At 36.7% G+C, this 18,301-nt stretch overlaps 1 protein-coding gene across 9 annotated transcripts in view; it reads right to left on the bottom strand.

The window, feature by feature from the left end:
* Positions 1-18,301, bottom strand: part of ERCC6L2 (ERCC excision repair 6 like 2) — a 56,855-nt gene that overhangs the window by 16,645 nt on the left and 21,909 nt on the right. For 5 of the 9 annotated variants that reach the window (XR_011736342.1, XM_071801737.1, XM_065861389.2 and 2 more), the window contains 7 exons: positions 17,625-17,770; positions 10,036-10,131; positions 8,592-8,691; positions 7,354-7,506; positions 6,136-6,216; positions 3,193-4,390; positions 2,332-2,486 (listed from right to left, as the gene is read on the bottom strand). Coding sequence is in view for 8 of the 9 variants with exons in the window: in XM_071801737.1 (XP_071657838.1) it covers positions 2,332-2,486; positions 3,193-4,390; positions 6,136-6,216; positions 7,354-7,506; positions 8,592-8,691; positions 10,036-10,131; positions 17,625-17,770 (1,929 nt within the window). In the remaining variant the exon portion in view is untranslated. Of the gene's footprint in view, positions 1-2,331; positions 2,487-3,192; positions 4,391-6,135; positions 6,217-6,359; positions 6,403-7,347; positions 7,507-8,591; positions 8,692-10,035; positions 10,132-15,391; positions 15,411-17,624; positions 17,771-18,301 lie in introns of those variants that run through there. The other 4 variants (XM_071801738.1, XM_071801739.1, XM_065861394.2 and 1 more) reach the window with 4 other exon arrangements.

The raw sequence follows: 18,301 nt of genomic DNA, 5'->3' as shown, positions 1-18,301 counted from the left end.
TTAGTTTTTAAGTATTCCTGCATCCCTTTCCCAGAGATATTAGTAATGTCTTGAAAAATGTACTCAAACTTCATTAAGTCTGAAATGCGTTATTACAGACAGATCGCAGAGCAAATCTGCAAAACAGGAAGACAGATTTGGCATAGGGAAGATGAACAAAGGATATTTTACTTTGGCCCTAGGAGGTCTATCTATGAAATGAAAGGAAGAGATTATTTTTGATCACTCCTACTTAGAAATAAGGCATTTAGATTGTGTGCTTGAAAAGGAACATAAATATTATCAGGGCATTATTCAGAAGCCTTCATAATGCAATCAAATAAGGCTTCAATATAGATAAACCACTAAAAAAGCTTCTAATTAAGAATGTGTTAATTGATACCCAGAGTGAACAGAAACAGCTACATGACAATTTCTGAGAAGCACTGTTACACCAATGATGCTAAAAAGCAACATCAGTGAGAAATTGCAGCTGACAAAAATGTTCCTTTTTTTTTTTCCAATGGCTACCAGTTTACGATTAACATTCCAGGATTTAATACTACTGTTTACCTAAAGTATGATGGAAATTTAAACTGTTCAGTTGTGTTTTTAAAATTACTTAGAATACTACTTCAATCCATTGAAAAACTTTTTTTATTAAATCTCACTTGAAATCTAAGATAACACAATCAGTTGCTCTGACAGTGTATGTCCTAACTTAAACTGATGGCAAATAAGTGAAAAATGACCAGTAATTACTGATGGCCAGTAAAGCAACAATGATCATGTTTTTCACAGATCTACTATTTCCCAAGTAGCAGTAACACTCTACATACATCATATTTCAAAGTTGTCTGTGAAGCTCTGGCAGCTCTTTTTTTAAGTAGAGCACAAAAAATTCAAAGCTCCACATTTAAGAATAGGCAGCCATCTAGGGATTATTTCTAGATTAGTGCCTCTATGTAAAACGAAGAACAGGAAGCAAAGGAAGCAGCAGTCTTCTCATAATTATTGATGGTTTTCTTCCCATTTGGACCTCCAAGGGAACTGATGCTACTGTTGCTTCTGAGTGAAAAAGATACCGCAGAAAAACAGACTGACACGTTAATAAATTCATTTGTAATACTTGCAGTCACACAAACTCTAAATAATAAGAGGTAAGTTACATGAACAACACTAATGAACTCCCACAAACTAGTTTTGAACATAGGTGAATCAACAGTTACTCAAAGTGCCCTCTTCAAAAATTTGTGTAATTTATATTTAGTTTTAATAACCTTGTCAGCCACTGCCATTAAATAACTACCATTCCATGGCATTCTTGAGTATTTTTGACCAACTTTTCCATTAATAAATGACATTCTAATGCAAATACGTTAGAACTGAAAAGACCTCACTTTTACTGGTTGTCCTGGTTTGATTTTCTCAACGTAAAATTTCTTCGGTATCCCTGGTAATGCTTTGATTAAATACATCAACAACACTGTAAGAAACTCTTCTAGCCACTGAGGATGTTCAACATCCCAGAACAACACAGTCTGATGTCTACAATTTCTATAGTGATTGCTAAAATGTTTGTAAAGACTAAACTGCACATTCACCAATGACTTACTCTATGCGTGTGGTTTATCTTAAGAATCAGTCTTGGAAACTGCACATGTTTATTACAAGGCAAACAAAGTGTCCAGATAATCAGAGTAGATTAAAACCACTGTGTAATAAAAACAAAAATCTGGAACCCGTACCTGAATTTGTTCCAGATTTGTATGTATTCCAAATGCAATCAAACAAGATGCATGACCGACAACGGCATAAAACGTACCTGTTACTGCAAATCAGCACTCCCAGTAAACTCTAATTTTATGTTTCAGACATTAAGCATAGGCAATAATTGCATGTGTCCACCTCCAAAAAAAAAAAAAAAATCTGTAAACTGATGTATGTCTGACTTTCTACACTACAGAGACTCCAGCAACTGGATTTTTCTTAACTGGATCCAGGACAAGCTAAAGTTTTTACAAGCCTCAAATGAGAAAAACATGGCACAGAATTTCGTTTCAAACACCCAATCTTTAATCTTACCTCTTCCCTCACTGAAAAATCCCAAAGAGGGTGCTGCACTGCTTAATTCCTAACTCTTTCAGAACTGGCCAATGTAAAAACCACCCCAAAAAACAAAACACAAAAGTAATTTATTAGACCGCCATTTGAGCCTCCTCCTCCCATCCTCAGCAGCTTTGATCATTCATGGTGGCCATTAGCAGAAAAACAAGTTTGTTAGAGCTTTTTAAGATGAAAAATGAGGATAAAAAAAAGTAAAGACAACATTTCCCAAACACTTCTCTTTACCTTGGCACTACAGACTGCTACATTAGCAGGGAGCTGGGAAAACTGCTTCAACTCAAATACATCTCGCACAGCCCATCGGCTCAAGCGATTCTCAGCCTTGCTGGATCCAACCACATTCTGATTCGAATGAATATACGCCACTTCTTGAACACCATCTGATATAACAGAAGAAAGACATAACCAAAGATGTTACTCCAAAACCCTGAAGGCACACAGTTGCACTGAAGAAGGATATTGTAATTAAAAAAAAAAAGTTTTACATGGAAGTTGTAAAATTTGTTAAGATTTCACTCAACACCAAGTTTCTCAGCTCTATGAAATTAACAACAATCATTAGACTTATTCAGATATATCCAGACAGTTTAATATTGCTTCCTTTTTTTTTTTTTCAGATGGACAAAGAAGTTTCAAAGCATCTGCAATTTAATGCCTGCAATATTAATCTTTAAAGTTAAGTCTCTAACAGAATCAAATCTTCTACACTGTATTTCAACATCCCGGATCATATAATTTTTTCATGTACCTACATTTTTATTTAACAGCTGTGTCAAGACTTTTAAGGTTTTACAGTTCAAATATTTAGATTTGTGAATTCTTAATAAATTCTTAATTCTTAGCATTTTTCAAAAGAAAGTGTTTAACAAAATATTACAAAGGAGCCAATCACCCCAGAAGACAGGAAAGCAAGATTAATAGGTAAAAAGAGAGATACAAAAGGACATCACTAAATAATTTAGCAGAGCACTTATTAGTATCTTGTAACAAAAACATGTACAGCAGGAGGGACTCAAAACCTGCCAACAATGATAAATTAAACATATATTACTGCAATAAAATCAAAGAAATTAAATTATTAGCTACCTAAATATCTGTCCATTGATTCCACTTCTTGCTCTTGATGTTCAAATTCAGTTTTACTTGCAGAAGTTCTATGCATAGCATAACTGCTAGACTTCATTTGTGCAACAGAGGTATCTTTAACAGGACGAAATGTTTTAGGCCCAAAACGAACTCTGATTCCCTGGCTTTTACACTTATAGCTTTGCTTTCTGGCATGATTTTTCTCAACTGGGAAGTTATCTTCAGAGGATGAAAATTCATCTATATTCTGAGAATCACTTTCCTTTTCTTTTTTATTGGTGTTCTTTGCTCGTAGTAGAGATTTGGAGATGTTACCTAGTCCACTGTTACGCGCATGTCTTTCTTTCCATTTTGGAAAGTTGAAAGTTCTTAACTTTCTTGTTTCAGAATTGTGGGAAATTTCAATATCATCAGACTCATCACTTACATCGTTTGCTTCTTTTAAATCTTTCGTGCTTTTCTTGATATCTTCAGAAGACCTGACTGTGCTGAAATTTGACTCAGTACTATGGAATCCAAATTGCCTACTGTCTCCCTTAAATACAAACCCATCTTTTTCTTCTGCTAACTCTTTACAATTTTCAGATGTCGACTTGTATATTTCAACTTCTTTACTAAGCACTGGTTGCTGGCATGATGGAACTTGGGTAGGAAAGATGATGTCATCATCCTCTTCAGAACTGCTTTCAGTTTCCATGACTATATCACTTTGCTTTGAAACACCTAGATCGTCACTTTCTCTGTCCACTTCCTCCTCAGAGCCCGATAAAATGAGCCAGTCTGTCCTAGGCATATCTTGTTTATCAGTTACATCTGGTGACTGAGCAGCTTTTCCACATGGCAAATCAGGCACATGGCTTTGACAGTTCTGAAAATCACCATGCTTTCTATTTATATTTGTTCTTATAGTCTCATCATCAGAACTTGAATGATGAGAGTTATAACTATTGTGTCCTTCCTTCGTAGTTTCAACTTCTTTCTGCAACAACTTAGAGAATCCACATTGCATTAGGGAAAGCTGTCCCTTTGTTAACATTAAATTATTTGCATTAGAAGACCTCCTTCTGTCACATTTTTTCACAGCAGCTTCCAGAATATCATCGTCACTAAAGTCCTCACAAAAATCCATTTCTTCTTTCTTCAATTGTGCCTGAATGCTTTGGGGATCTCTATCTTCTTTACAGTCTGCTTGTTCACACTAAAAAGAAAAATAATTTACAGTAAAGGTATTTAAAGCATAAATATTATACAAAACACACCTAATTTCAAAGCTATATGAAAAGATGGATTTTCACTGCGTTAGCCATTCAAAAAATATACAAAATAATATTACAACACAAAAACAGAAAGCAAATACAAAACAAATCATAAAGTGAAATTATACTAAAGTCTTCGGCAGAACAAAATTTTTAGCAGAACAATGATACTAACTAAAAATATTACATATTTGAGGCAAGATATGCTGCGTGATGCTAAAACAATCTATGGCTTCAAAATCCATACTCATGGTTTTTTTGTTGCAACTTTTCATCTTTCAAAAGTATTTTGAAAAGCCACTTCATGATTCAAACCTTAATACTGTGTTAAAAAGATCTCACAGCAGTTGTCAACCTTCTTGTATATGTGGACTAACACAGTTTAAACGAGCTATGAGTACATAACATTCTGCTCTAAAATTAGTTGAGGCCTACTGTAACCAAACAAATTTACCCCAGACAAGCTTCAAACATCCTGAAGATACAGAATTCCAGGATATACCTCCAAAACTGTGTACTACTGTGACAAGTATTATGACAATATGTAAATGGAAAGTCAGAAGGGTAAACACAAGCTAAAGAAGTTACTGTTTGTCACCAAGTCCAATGTGAGATCATGATCATACAGTGAAGTTTCAGCAATGTGAGGTTATGAACAATGTGATGCCATACTCATTTAAATTAATACTGTCATTTACCCACAAAAATCTCCAAAAAGCATAAGACACAGTGGCTAATTTTCAGTGCCATTCAGTGTGATTTAATCTAATGATATTTTCATATTTAGAGACCATATTGTACACCTAACTGTTGATTTCTCAGATCACCTGAACATAGTGTTAAGTCAAAAACATTCTTAAAAATGCTCCCACTAAATACAAGCTCTTCAGGGAAAAGAAAATACTCTAGAAGGAAAACATTAGCTACATTATTAAAAACAAACAAACAAACAAACACACACCATTAAAGAGACCACTGATTTGGTGGGAATCACTATCTGATTACAGCAAATAAATAGCCCATGTCTTCCACTGAGGTCCACAAAACCTGAAGCAAATTTTCAGTCTTCTAAACCAGGGGTGTCAAACTCATTTTCAGTGGAGGCCACAGCAGCCTTGCGAATGTGATTTTAGGGCTGTTATTTGGCCCTTTGAATGCAACCACGAGGCTGATGTGGCCCCCACTGAAAATGAGTTTGACACTCCTGCTCTAAACCAATGGCACTCCTTTCCACCATTCACTAATCAAAATCATCTAAACAATAGTAGGTGTCCGATTCTCAACTGACTTCTTGATCAGAAAGCTGTCATATCATATCATGTTATGTCATATGATAAGACACTACAGAGCAATGCTTCAGTAAAAAATATTGCTCTGTAATAAAAGCATGGTACTAAATACCTTCATTCATACTGAGGATATCCAAGTGTTGTAAAGGTCACAGAATACCATATTACCAGATGTTCAAAATCTTGCATTTTAAATGCAGAAATACTTACAGTATGACGTTAACTAATGCTTTATTATACGTAAACTGGGGCAAGCAGATGATAAAAGACGGCAATTGCAACAATGTTAAAAGTATTATATTATCATGCTAACAACATACTGTCCATATTTGCCACTGTAGTATCAGGAACTAGAGGGACTGTCATGCTCTGGTCTGTAGTTCAAAAAGACACCTCACCTTTTCTGAGTTGCATGGAAGAGTCTCTTCCTTTAGCCATGTAGCTGCTGTCATGACTCCTGCTTCTACTCGCCCTTCCCTCTAAAACAACAAAGACTGTATGTAATAAAAACTATATCTGTTCAAGTTAACAAATGCAAGCTCAGAAAAAAATAGTTTTTCTTTCTACCTACGGAGGTGTAAGCACCAGAAATACAGCCAGCCAAGTCCAAACTAAGACTTACATTTTGGCAATACACTTAACTGCTCTTTGATCTAAGGCATAACCTGCAAGAAAAGTAACATACTGCATAAGTTGGGAGGATCTTATGCATATACCGTTTCAATAATTTAAAAGTTCTTCCAAAAGCAGAATAACTCGTACAATGATCAAATTACACACCATGTTTTAATTTAATTTAGAGAAGTTTCGAGCTTAATATGCCCAAAATACATGTTCTCACACCACATTACTCTTTTGGCTCTGCAACCTTTATACTTCACATTCAGTAGCCTCTTTCTACTATCAGCAAAATAACAAAATAAAGGAATGTACAGTACGAAACCTATAATAAAGCTGCAATAGATTCCAAGATGCAAGTTATTTGCAGCAAACATGCTGGACAGAAAAAAGTGTAATACTGCATATACGTAAAATCAGTTTGCACTATAAGCTATGGAACTGGGCCAACAGTCTTTTTAGAGTAACTAAGAAATGAATCTTAAAATATGAAGTGTCAGTGATTTACTTTCACCCTGTAACATTTTTAAATACAGCATTATAAAGTATATTTTATTAAACTGTTTTGATATCTCAAAATGTACTATAAAAAGGTTACTATGATCATAAAAGGCGTTTTTATGATCAGAATTCTGGCTTAAAAAGTCACTCTAAGCTAGTGATGAATAAACGGTGCACAAAGTTGACAATACGTTAAAGTATCACAAACATAAGCTACAGCATTTTTATTAGAAAAATAAATATACTAGCAAACCTTTGAAAATTGTAATCCAAACTCTTCCCAGTTTTTTGTTTGACTTAAGGAAATGTATCTGGTCTACATCAAAGTGATAAATTAGCATGCCTATTTCATTTAAGGCACTTCATAGAAAGGTAATTCCTAAGTGTTATCATTCTGTTTTATAAAGTGATTCCACTCAAAATTACGACAAAATTTCTCACGAGGAAAGGAAAAATGTAAAACTCATATCTAAAAGTAAAAGGGTAGGACTTCACACCTCCAGGATCTCTTTGGTAAGACAGGACCCATGAGTCCTAAGTTTGAAAAGGTTATGGATCCCAAAAAGCTCTCCTTGATGCTCCTTTGATCCTTGCACTGCCTCAAAATACCGCTTGGCATTTTCACTTCCAACCACTGCACAGTGAAGTTGCTAAAACAGAACAACACAAGAGATTTCAGAAGTGTTTTCTCGAACAACATGTCAGAATTTCCTGGCATCTACATTATATAAACAGCTTTAGTTGGAGCAAGCAGAAATTCCTAAGGGAGGATATTTTGTTTTCATTTCCTCAGCAGATGTTGATATAATAGATTGTGGTACAATATAAATTTGCTTGGGTTTACTGAATTTAAAAAAATTCAAGACTTTTACTTCATTGTTGTCTAACATCAGGCACCTACTACACACACTACTGACACTTTTCTGTATTTTGACTGCTCCTCTTTCCTCAATATTCAAATCTTACAACTTTTTCATATTACATTGCATTGTATGTTTACTTAGGACAAAATAAAGCCACAAGATTATTCCTAGCGATCTCTGAATATTTTAATTATCATGCACTCTTGCTAAGTAGACTTAGCAAAAGTGACTTAAAAATCTTCCAGGTGAAAACGAGAGTAAACAGTAAGGCAGAATTAAAACATTTTTGAAGTCAAACGTGTTTAGCTGCATTCCAGTGACTGCAAATTTTCAATACTTAAACAATTCGTCTATTTTACTTTAAGTGGAAGAATGTGAAAACCATGGTTTTATCGATACCAGAACTGTAACCGTTTTTGTAACTGTGTCGAAGCAGTTTGTAGTTCTTCAGTTCTATTCATGATCAGTTCTAGCACTGACCGGGCATGTTCCTAGAAAGCACATCTCTTGAATTACGTAAACCAGTAACTACACAGTCATATTCTAGTTTAACTATAGCTAAACACAGTTTACATCTTCCTTGAATTATGCATAGTATTTACAGAATTATACTTTGGGATACACATAGAACTTATAGAGGCTACTATTATGTTAGATTTCAATTTTATTTATATCAGATTCTTCAATCACGTATAACTAGGTCAGACACCCGAACACGAGTAATTTTTTAAAAAAATCAGCAATTTTAAAATCAAATAGATCCTTCAATAAGCATGCATTACAAATACGATAAAGCATTTTCACATAGTTTCATACTTTTGTATAGATGACAACATTTAGCTCCCTGAGAGCACATTTGTATAGATCTTTACCTGCTTATAAACCTGTCGCAAGTACATCATCTCCTCCACAGTTCCCAAGGATATCAATCTAAACACTTTAACAGCTTTGTATTGGCCAATCCTATAAGCTCTGCAAGGACAGTGACATATTAAAAACATTTTTAACAGTAAAAAATGAGAGAGCTTTTAGATGTGTAAAGCAAATAAATAAAAGCATTCCAATAAAACAGGAGTACTGTAAATCATTATTGCTTGGGTTTTGATTTTTGTTTTGATTTTTACTTTCCAAAATTTTCCTCAGTATTTTTCTCTTTTCCTTTACCCTTAGTTTTCTATGTTTCTTCCCAGGCCAATACAGTAGAAAAATCTTTCTCCTCAGTTTGTATCACAAGGCCTGTCTCCCATCTCTCTTGAAAAAACATCTCCCACTATGTTTTTGTTTGTTTGTTTCCCTCTCTGTCTCTATCTGCTCTCACACAAGACATTCTCCTATTTGCATTATTTAGGAGTTAGATCATGGATTACTTGGGGCACTCTGTTCTTTCCTAACTTTATAAAGTACTTTGCAAGTTACAACATCACAAAAACAATTAATGAACAAACAATGTTCTACCCAAGTGGTAAATTCTGAGACTTCTAATAGATTATATTCTAAAAATTCAGGAGAAGTCAAACCAATTTATAGAAATGTGATCTTACAAAGATTTTTAAAAGACAGTCCCTTTCAAAAATACACATTTCTGACACGTATTTCTCTAGAACAGGTGCACATAAACACATCTTAGAAGTCAGAAAGACCCTTAAAACAGAGGTAGATAATTGGATGGGAAAACAGATACAAGTTGATTTCTGCTCATGAAAATATATAAATCGACTAAATTTTGAAGGCTTCCAATACTCTTTACATCAGATACTCAAAAATCTGTCCCGAATTCCCAGGGAAACATCCTATGGTCAAAAAGCCCTGAAAGAAAAATCCAGATTCCTGGAAATACTCCAATGGCATAATATCAGAGACAGAACTGAGTGCTGAAAAGACACTAATCTCCACAAGGGTAAAGCAGAAAAGAACATAAATGTTTTTCTTTAAGGATTCTGGAATTCAAAACATCACTTGAACTAGGGTCAACTACAACATAGTGTGTCCCGACAAACACAGGAAAAATGCCATCCAGCTACACACACATGTTCCAGAGATCATAAAAAGTTGCAGAAATTATGTGTATGTTTGTTTGTTTTTTAATGAGCCAACCATAAAAATAAAATGGAAAATAAGAATTAAAATTCTGAGTTAAAAATAAGAACACTAAAACTACAAAATAATTTAGCTGGAAATTTCTTACTGTCCTGTGGACAAGTCAGACTATGTAAATTATTTCTTCCCTGAGGAAAATTTCAGTAGGACAATCATATTACAGATTCAAAGCAAAAGAAGACTACAACATGTATCAAGGTCTGTGTTTTGAGAGCATACCTGTCAATAGCTTGAAGATCATTTGCTGGGTTCCATGTAGGATCAAACAATATAACAACATTGGCACCAACAAAATTAAGACCCAGTCCACCAGCCCTAAAAATGAAAAACAAGAACAGTAAGAAAAACATAATTTTAAAAATATTTTTAGTGTATTAGGTCCAAATCAGTATACCTTTCACCAATAAATAATAACAAAAAAGACTCCAATATTGATATTGAAAACAGCAGGCTACAGCTTTGTGTTACTGTTGTTTTAATAACCATCAAGAACTCAAATAACCACTGCATAAAATGTAGTCTTCTCACCTAAGTATCAAAATTACAAAATGTATAAGGAACTGCTATCACCTTACTATAGTAAAAATCCTGATTGCTACTTCATACCCACTAAGGCTTACACAGGTCAACTCCCCCAATGACGATACTGAAATTCATAATCACCTTTATGCAATTTAACATTATAGAAGTAGGTAAACCTTAAATAAAGAGTCTGCATTAAGTTTTACTCCCTCTAATCCCAGTACATGGCTTTGACAACAATGCCACGCAGCTTCCATTAAAATGGTTACAGTTTAGGATAAGTTGTATCTGTAAGAATTAACAACTATCACAAGTATGTAAGTCAACTATTGAAAATACAGTTTGCCATACAGCTGCTTAGGAGCAACATTTATACTGCTCATTACAAGGAAAGAAGTCAATGTAAGAAAATTGTCTGCTGTGGAGGTTAGGAGTCACAGTGGTACCAGTTATGTCATCTTAAAATATTTAACAGCTCTAGTGTATTTTCAGGTAAAGCCTGCAAGCCAGTAAAGAATTCGAGCATTTGCCTGATCTGAGGTAGCTAACTAACGCCCTGCTGAATCCAACAAAACTGTTCAGTTACTTGAAGTTTGGCGTGTGCATAGCTGAATGATCTGATGGGAACAAAAGTGAGGAAAAATTCACTTCTCATTCAGCTGCAAAACAAGGAAATACTGAGAATTCTTTTCAGCTGGCTTAACCAACATTCCTACAAATAAGACAAGTTCCTATACAAGCACATGCTAAGTACTATTATTAATTAAACTATTAAAGCAATTATTCACACTGGCATAGGCAACACGAATTTCAAGTGTGTTTTTTCCTGAAAAATTGCAAAATTGAAAAAGTCAATACCACTTAACTTATCAAGCGTCTAATTTTAACAGATTCCTTCATATTCTGCTTGTTTAAAGCAGTGGTAAAGGTAAAGTTTCCAGGTATAAGAATGAATGGAAACAGAAAGCAAAAGCTTATGGAATCCCACCACTTTTTGGTCATCATGGAATCCTTGTCAATGTAAATACAGTTGTGGCCTCTTCCAGGTGTTGTGTGGTGGTGGGTTAGTTAAATCTGGAAAGGGAGAGGATGCGGGGAACCTGCCAATATTAACAGAGGTTTCTGGAGGATGAGTGTTCTCAAAGTCTGAAATGCTGAATAAAAATCTTTGTATTTTTCAGAATACCTTACTGTATTTTGGAATTTTAGTGTATTTCTTTTTTGTGAGGATAGAATTCAGCCTCTCATCTTACCAAACCAACACGGCAGTCAGACTGACACATCAGTCAATATGTTTTTCCAAATGCTTTCACATAAAAAATTGCAATATTTGGAACTGAAATATGAATTAAACCTTAGTGCAAAGCCTTAGTGCAAGTAAATCAGATTGACTATAAAAACTAATTAAACAGAATATTTAAATTTATAACAATTGTACTTTTCAATATTTTTAGGTATGCCACAAAAATTCAGATACTCCAAAACATAAAAAGAATGACCCCTATTATCCTTCATGGACAGAATAGATGCAGCAGCTAGTTTGTGTACTGTAAAGAATATCTTCCATTTTAAATATCATTTTAACTAGCATTTGGTCAATACTGCAAAATGGTCAATGTAAATGAAGAGTTCTGCATGAGAAGTCTTATTACAGTTCTGTTACAAACAGCTTTCAAAAGATCATCTTATTTAAAAACTGTACACTGTGTTAAATAGATAGCTTGTTATTACATACTGTTGCAGACAACTTATTAGTTCAATGTTCAGAAGTTACAAAGCAATAATGCATTAGGAAAGTTTCCAACAAAGCTCTGACTACATAATTTTATTTACTGAGGTGAGTTTTTTATAGTTTATTAAGTTCTCTGTTTCAGTGAGATCCTCCGACTGAGAGTTCCTTTAATATGATTGCATGCATGTTAAAAATTACTTGCAACATAAGTTCTGAATAATTCCAGTTAAATGAAGCCCTGCAAAAATAAAAAGTAATAGGCAACAGCCCAGTAATAGACAGGAATAGAGAATGCTGCAGGTAGAATGGAAGTGCATGTGGTAACTTTTCATGATAAACTGTCTACGTATTTCTGCAACCATCATCTCGTGAAGCGATTTAGCTCTAAAAGTAGGAATACTCCCTGCTCTGATTTCTTCCAGAACAGTACAATGGAACAGGACTGCACAGACTTCAGTATTGTGCATGTAAAGCTCCCTTTCTTTTGGTTAAGCAGCATCAACAAAGTTGCAAGCTCTGACGTTTTCCTATCAAGTTATAGCAACTCCAGCAATTATTTTAATGTTTCTAAGCATGTGCAAAAATCCCCTTCTCTTCTTCCAAATAACTATACATTTTCGCAGTAACCCAAGCACAGGACTGAAGGATTCTGAAACAGATTTTACTTCATGAACCTTAGAAGTTCCAAGAAATGTACAGCTATTTTTCCATGGAGTTCAAGGCTGAAATTCATGATGTATGTCTAATGGTTCTGGGGCAAAGAAGGAAGAGGGTCTCTGCTGTGACTACCCCACCTTTCCAAGTTCCCCTGCAACATAGGTATGAGGTTCTGCAAGCGGAACCAAACTACAGTATTGAGGAAGGTGATTTAACTAAGTTGGAGGTGGTGCAGAGGATAAGTTAACCTGTACCCTCCATCAAAATAGCTCCCACAAAGAAAAAGAAATGGCAGGTAGTGGAAATAGGAGACTTCCTTCCAAAGTGAACAGAAGGACCTATATGCAGGCCTGATCCACTTCTTAGGGCTGTTCCCTGCCTCCCTGGGGCCAGGGTTAAAGAGGTGAAAACTTCCTGATGTGGTTAGGCCCTCAGATTATTAACCTCTAGCAATTTTTCAGGTAGGCATTGATGAGCCTGAAATGGGAAATCCAAAAGTAATCAAAAGGGACTTTAGAGCCTTGGGATGACTGGTTAAGGGATCAGGAGCACAAGTAGTGTTCTCATCTGTTCCCTCAGTTGCAGGGTATGATGAGGGAAACTGCAGGAAGACCTGGCAGATCAGTACCTGGCTGTGGGACTGGTGTCACGAGCAGAATCTGGATTTTTTTGATCATGCGTCAGCTTACATGACACCTGGCCTGCTAGCAACAAGTACAACATACCTGTCTCAAAGGATGAAAAGGACCCTCGGGCAGGAGTTAGCAGGACTCATTGAAAGAGCTTGAAACTGGATTCGAAGAGGGAGGGGGAAAACACCAGGTGCAGCAGAGACAAACCCAGGAGCGGCATGCCAGCCTTTGAGGGAAAGGGTGATAGAGAGGCCCCTTGGTCTGCTGTCTCTGTGGAGGCAGGGGATGGAGAGCCATGTGGTAGAAGAGACACAAAAGTTATAGATGGAAACCATGGAAGCTCCTGAGAATGTCCACAAAGGAAATAGGGCTTCTCACTGCAAAAGATGAAGTGCATCTATAGGAATGCATGCAGCATGGAGAACAAACAGGAGGAGCTGGAAGCCATTGTGCAACAGAAAAACTTCAATGTAGTTACCATCACAGAAACATGGTGGGATGACTCACACAACTGGAATGTTGCATTGGATGGTATCAACTCTTCAGAAGGGATAGGCAAGGAAGGAGAAGAGGTGGGGTAATCCTGTATGTGTGCGAGTGTTTTCATTGTCTGGAGCTTGATGAGGGTGATGATAGGGTTGAGTGTTTATGGGGAAGAACCCAGGGGAAGAACCCAGGGGGAGGTCAACAAGGCGGACATCCTGGTAGGGTTCTGTTAGACACGACCCAACCAGGAAGAAGAGGTAGACAAAATATTTTGCAGGCAGCTCAGAGAAGTCTCACAGTCGCTAGCTCTTGTTCTTGTGTGGGACCTCAACCTATCAGATGTCTGCTGGAAATACAACACAACAGAGAAGAAGTGGTCTATTAGGCTCCTGGAGTGTATGGAACACAACTTCTTGACACAGCTGGTCAGTGAACTGACCAGGGAAAGTGCCCCACTGGATCTGTTGTTTGTGGATAGAGAAGGGCTCGTGGGTAGCATGTCAGCTGGAGGTTGTCTTTGGCATAGCAATCATGAAATGAAAGAGTTTTCAATTCTTGGACAAGTAAGGGGAGTGGTCTGCAAAACTGATACTCTGGACTTCTGAAGGGTGCACTTTGATCTATTCAGAAGGCTGGCTGTCAGAGTCCCTTGGAAGGCAGTCCTGAAGGACAAAGGAGTCCAGGAAGGCTGGTCACTCTTCAAGAAGGAAATCTTAGAGGTGCAGGAGCAGCTGTCCCCACATACTGAAAGACAAGCCAGCAGGGAAGAAGACCAGCCTAGTTGAATACAGAGCTTTGGCTGGAACTCAAGAATAAAAGGAAAATTTATAGCCTCTGAAAGAAGGGCCAGGTAAGTCAGGAGGACTACAAGGATGCTGCGAAGTTATGCAGGGAGAAAATTAGAAAGGCCAAACCCTAACTAGAGTTGTGCCTGCCTACTGCTGTAAGAGGGAACAAAAAATGCTTCTATAAATAAATTTGCAACAAAAGAAGGGCTAAGGAGAATCTTGACCCTCTGGTGGATGTGGGGGGAGACAGCAACAGAGGATGAGGGAAAGGCTGAAGTACTAAATGCCTTCTTTGCTTCAGTCTTTAACAGTCAGAACAGTTGTGCTCCAGGTACACAGCCCCCTGATATGGAAGACAGGGATGGGGAATAAAATGAAGCCCAAATAATTCAAGGGGAAACGGTTAGTGACCTGCTACGCCACCTGGACAGACACAAGGTCTATGGGGCCAGATGGGATCCATCCAAGGGTGCTGAGGGAGTGGCAGAGATGCTCATCAAACCACTTTCTATCATTTATCAGAAGTCCTGGCTAACTGGAGAGGTCCCAGTTGATTGGAAGGTGGCAAATGTGACACCCATCTTCAATAAAGGCCAGAAGAAAGATCTGGAGAATTACAGGTCTGTCAGTCTGACCTCAGTGCCAGCAAGGGTCATGGAGGAGATCATCCTGAGTGACATCATGTGGTGCATACAACAAAACAAAGTGATCAGGACAGTCAGCATGGGTTTATGAAAGGCAGGTTCTGCTTGACCAACCTGATCTCCTTCTATGACAAGGTGACCCACTTAGTGGATGAAGGGAAGGCTGCAGATGTTGGCTACTTGGACTTCAGTAAAACCTTTGACACAGTTCCCCACAGAATTATCCTGGAGAAGCAGCTCATGGCCTCGATGAGTATACTCTTGCTGATATAAAAAAAGGAATATAAAACAGGACCATTATAATGTTAATAGTGAAGTCATCACCATTGTATGTACTGTAAGTTGCTAATTTCAAGATTGGAGCTTCCTGTTTAAAGTTGAGTGTTGACTGTGCCAGTGGAATATAATCACAAATTCAAGATCACTATGCAGGGAATTTATCATTTGCAGAATGCACTTCTGCAGCCAAAAGACTGTGCAAGTATTTTCAGTAAAAATCAACATTTGGCTCTCCGAGCAATGGGACTTTCAGAAGACATACAAGTTGACTACCCAGAACAGACAGCCAAAAACTTTGCAAGGAAGTAAAGACAGAAGAGTATGACCCAATTCTGTCAACTAAGTGCTGAGAAATAAAGAATATACTGTAAAGTTTTAATGCCTGAAATACAGTAAGAGGAAAGATTAATCTTTTGTAGAGTAGAATGAGGATAAATAACTTTCTGATTTTTAAAGGATTACAAAATTAAAGCTGCTTCCATTACTGTATGTCAAGTAACCAAAAATATCACTTCTTGTTATATGCAATCAACACACACAAATGCACCTTCTGTTTTGCTTAGTAAACACTGGTTACATTGACTGCAATTCCATCATTGTTGTCTTGTTCCATCTACTCAGTAATATGAGAAACACTAAAAGTAACAGAATCAAGACTCTCCTCTCAAGCACTATCAGCAGGCATGGAAAGCTTACCAGTCTCTGTATTTACAAGTTCTCACAACAGAGAGGAGAAAGTCCATCTCTGTTTACCTGACTTTCATTTTTTTTTAGAATAGAAATATTCTACGTAAATGTGTAGAATCATAGAATACCAAGTTGGAAGAGATCTCAAGGACCACCTGGTCCAACCTTTCTCAGCAAAAGCACAGCCAAGAAAAGATGGCCTAAAACCCTGTCCAGCTGAATCTTAAAAGTGTCCAATGTTGGGGAATCCACCACTTCCCTGGGGAGATTATTTCAATGGCTGATTGTTCTCATCGTGAAAAATTTCCCTCTTGTGTCCAAATTAATGGAAAAGATCTGAAAAGCTTATAATTAAGCAACTAAACTAGACTGATAGAAGCACAAACTAGGGAGTGTTTCCTAATGCTATGGATGCAGTAATTCCCTGCTGTCTTCAGAGACAATGACTCATGAAGGTCAGAGGAAGCTGATGGTCAGATTCCACAGTTGACAGAAATTACAAAAAAAAAAAAAGCATAGCCAACACCACAAATCTCTTCACACCCTGCCCACATTCACCAGAGACTATCCGAAGACAGTTCTGACGTACACTTGCAATAGTCTTTTAAGATTATGTCTAACTTCTAACAGCCCCTTTGTATGTTGCGTCAAGTTTCACTGAGTTTTTCTCTGGGCAGGATGAAAAGTTTTGCTTTGTTCCCTTTCTGCCCTTGCCTGGTAATAAGCTCCACACAAGACGAAACATGGAAATATCAAGAATTAAGATCATAATAGTTTTCGTTCAATATATTTCTCCATTTTAAAAGAATTCACTCTCCATCATCAATAGATAAGCAAATCTGACAGGTAAATACATTTTTTAAAGACAATCAAGGATGTTCAAAATATTTTAAATAGACATATGCAATTAACATGGTTAATAAATTAGAGTAACACCAAGAATTATTTTTTCAGTTCAACATAGCACTTCATGTTCACACTCACTTCCTAGTTGTACTAGCACAGTACAATAAATGTCTATAATGAAATGAAAGCTTTTTGTGGATAATGACACAATAAAAATGTTTTAACAATAACATTTCAAAACTGTTTCCTCATTCCTACAGTAATTGGAAATTTAAAACTAGGATTCAGAAGACCTGCTTGTTTCAGATCTTAGAAATCCTTATAAAGCAGAATAGAAGGAAACAGAGAAAGTCTGCATATATTTTGAGAAGCTTCATACCCCAGCAGTGAGCCTACATTTACTGATAGACAAGAGGACAACTTACTTTCTCAACACAGTAACCCATCGCACGGTCAGCAAGCAAAATGCAGAGTAACCTATTTACTAAACACTAGAAAGGCAGAATAAAACAGACTACAAGTTACATTTTCTTACATTGTAGATACAAGACATATGTTAATTTCTTGAGTGCTGTTGAACTCTCTTACAATTCTGGTCCTATCTTCTGATTTTGTATTTCCATCAAGTCTTCGGTAGTCTAGCCCAGATGCCATACAGTATTGTTCCAGCACATCTAGCAACTGGGTGGAAAAACGAAAGAAAAAGATTAAGTGCTTACTGTTATCCTTATAATTAAATATAATCACAAAGGCCATGTTTCTGAAATGTATTGTCAATCGGTCAAGCATTCAAACTGAGAGTAAATCTTTGTTTTGAAACCATCATCATTGACTCTCTTTAGCTATGATTCTACGGCACTCGAGGCGATTGATGTTGGTCTGCTGTGGTCTCGCTCAGTCCTCCAACCCTGGTTGCCTGTCCCACCTCTAAATGATGCTGATCAGTTAAATACAATAATGTGGGCAGGCAACCTACAATGACTTGAAATGTAGTAAACGAGCACCAGAGCCAGCACAAAGAAAGGCACTGGTATGCACAGTCATACTTCAGAGGGTTGAAGTTAAACACAGTGCAGTAACCAGCAATCAATCTGGTCTCAAACACTGTCAAGCGTAGCCAAAGACACATGAGCATTGCACTACTGCATTTAAATATCAAACTTGCAGTCTTCTTTTAAGCTACAAATGTATTAAATTTTTAAGACTCTGAAC

This window comes from Patagioenas fasciata, chromosome Z (assembly GCF_037038585.1).
Source record: "Patagioenas fasciata isolate bPatFas1 chromosome Z, bPatFas1.hap1, whole genome shotgun sequence".
In the NCBI taxonomy this organism is placed as follows: Eukaryota; Metazoa; Chordata; class Aves; order Columbiformes; family Columbidae; genus Patagioenas; species Patagioenas fasciata.
Note: the sequence above shows the minus strand (reverse complement) of the source record. Positions and strands in the feature narration are given on the sequence as shown.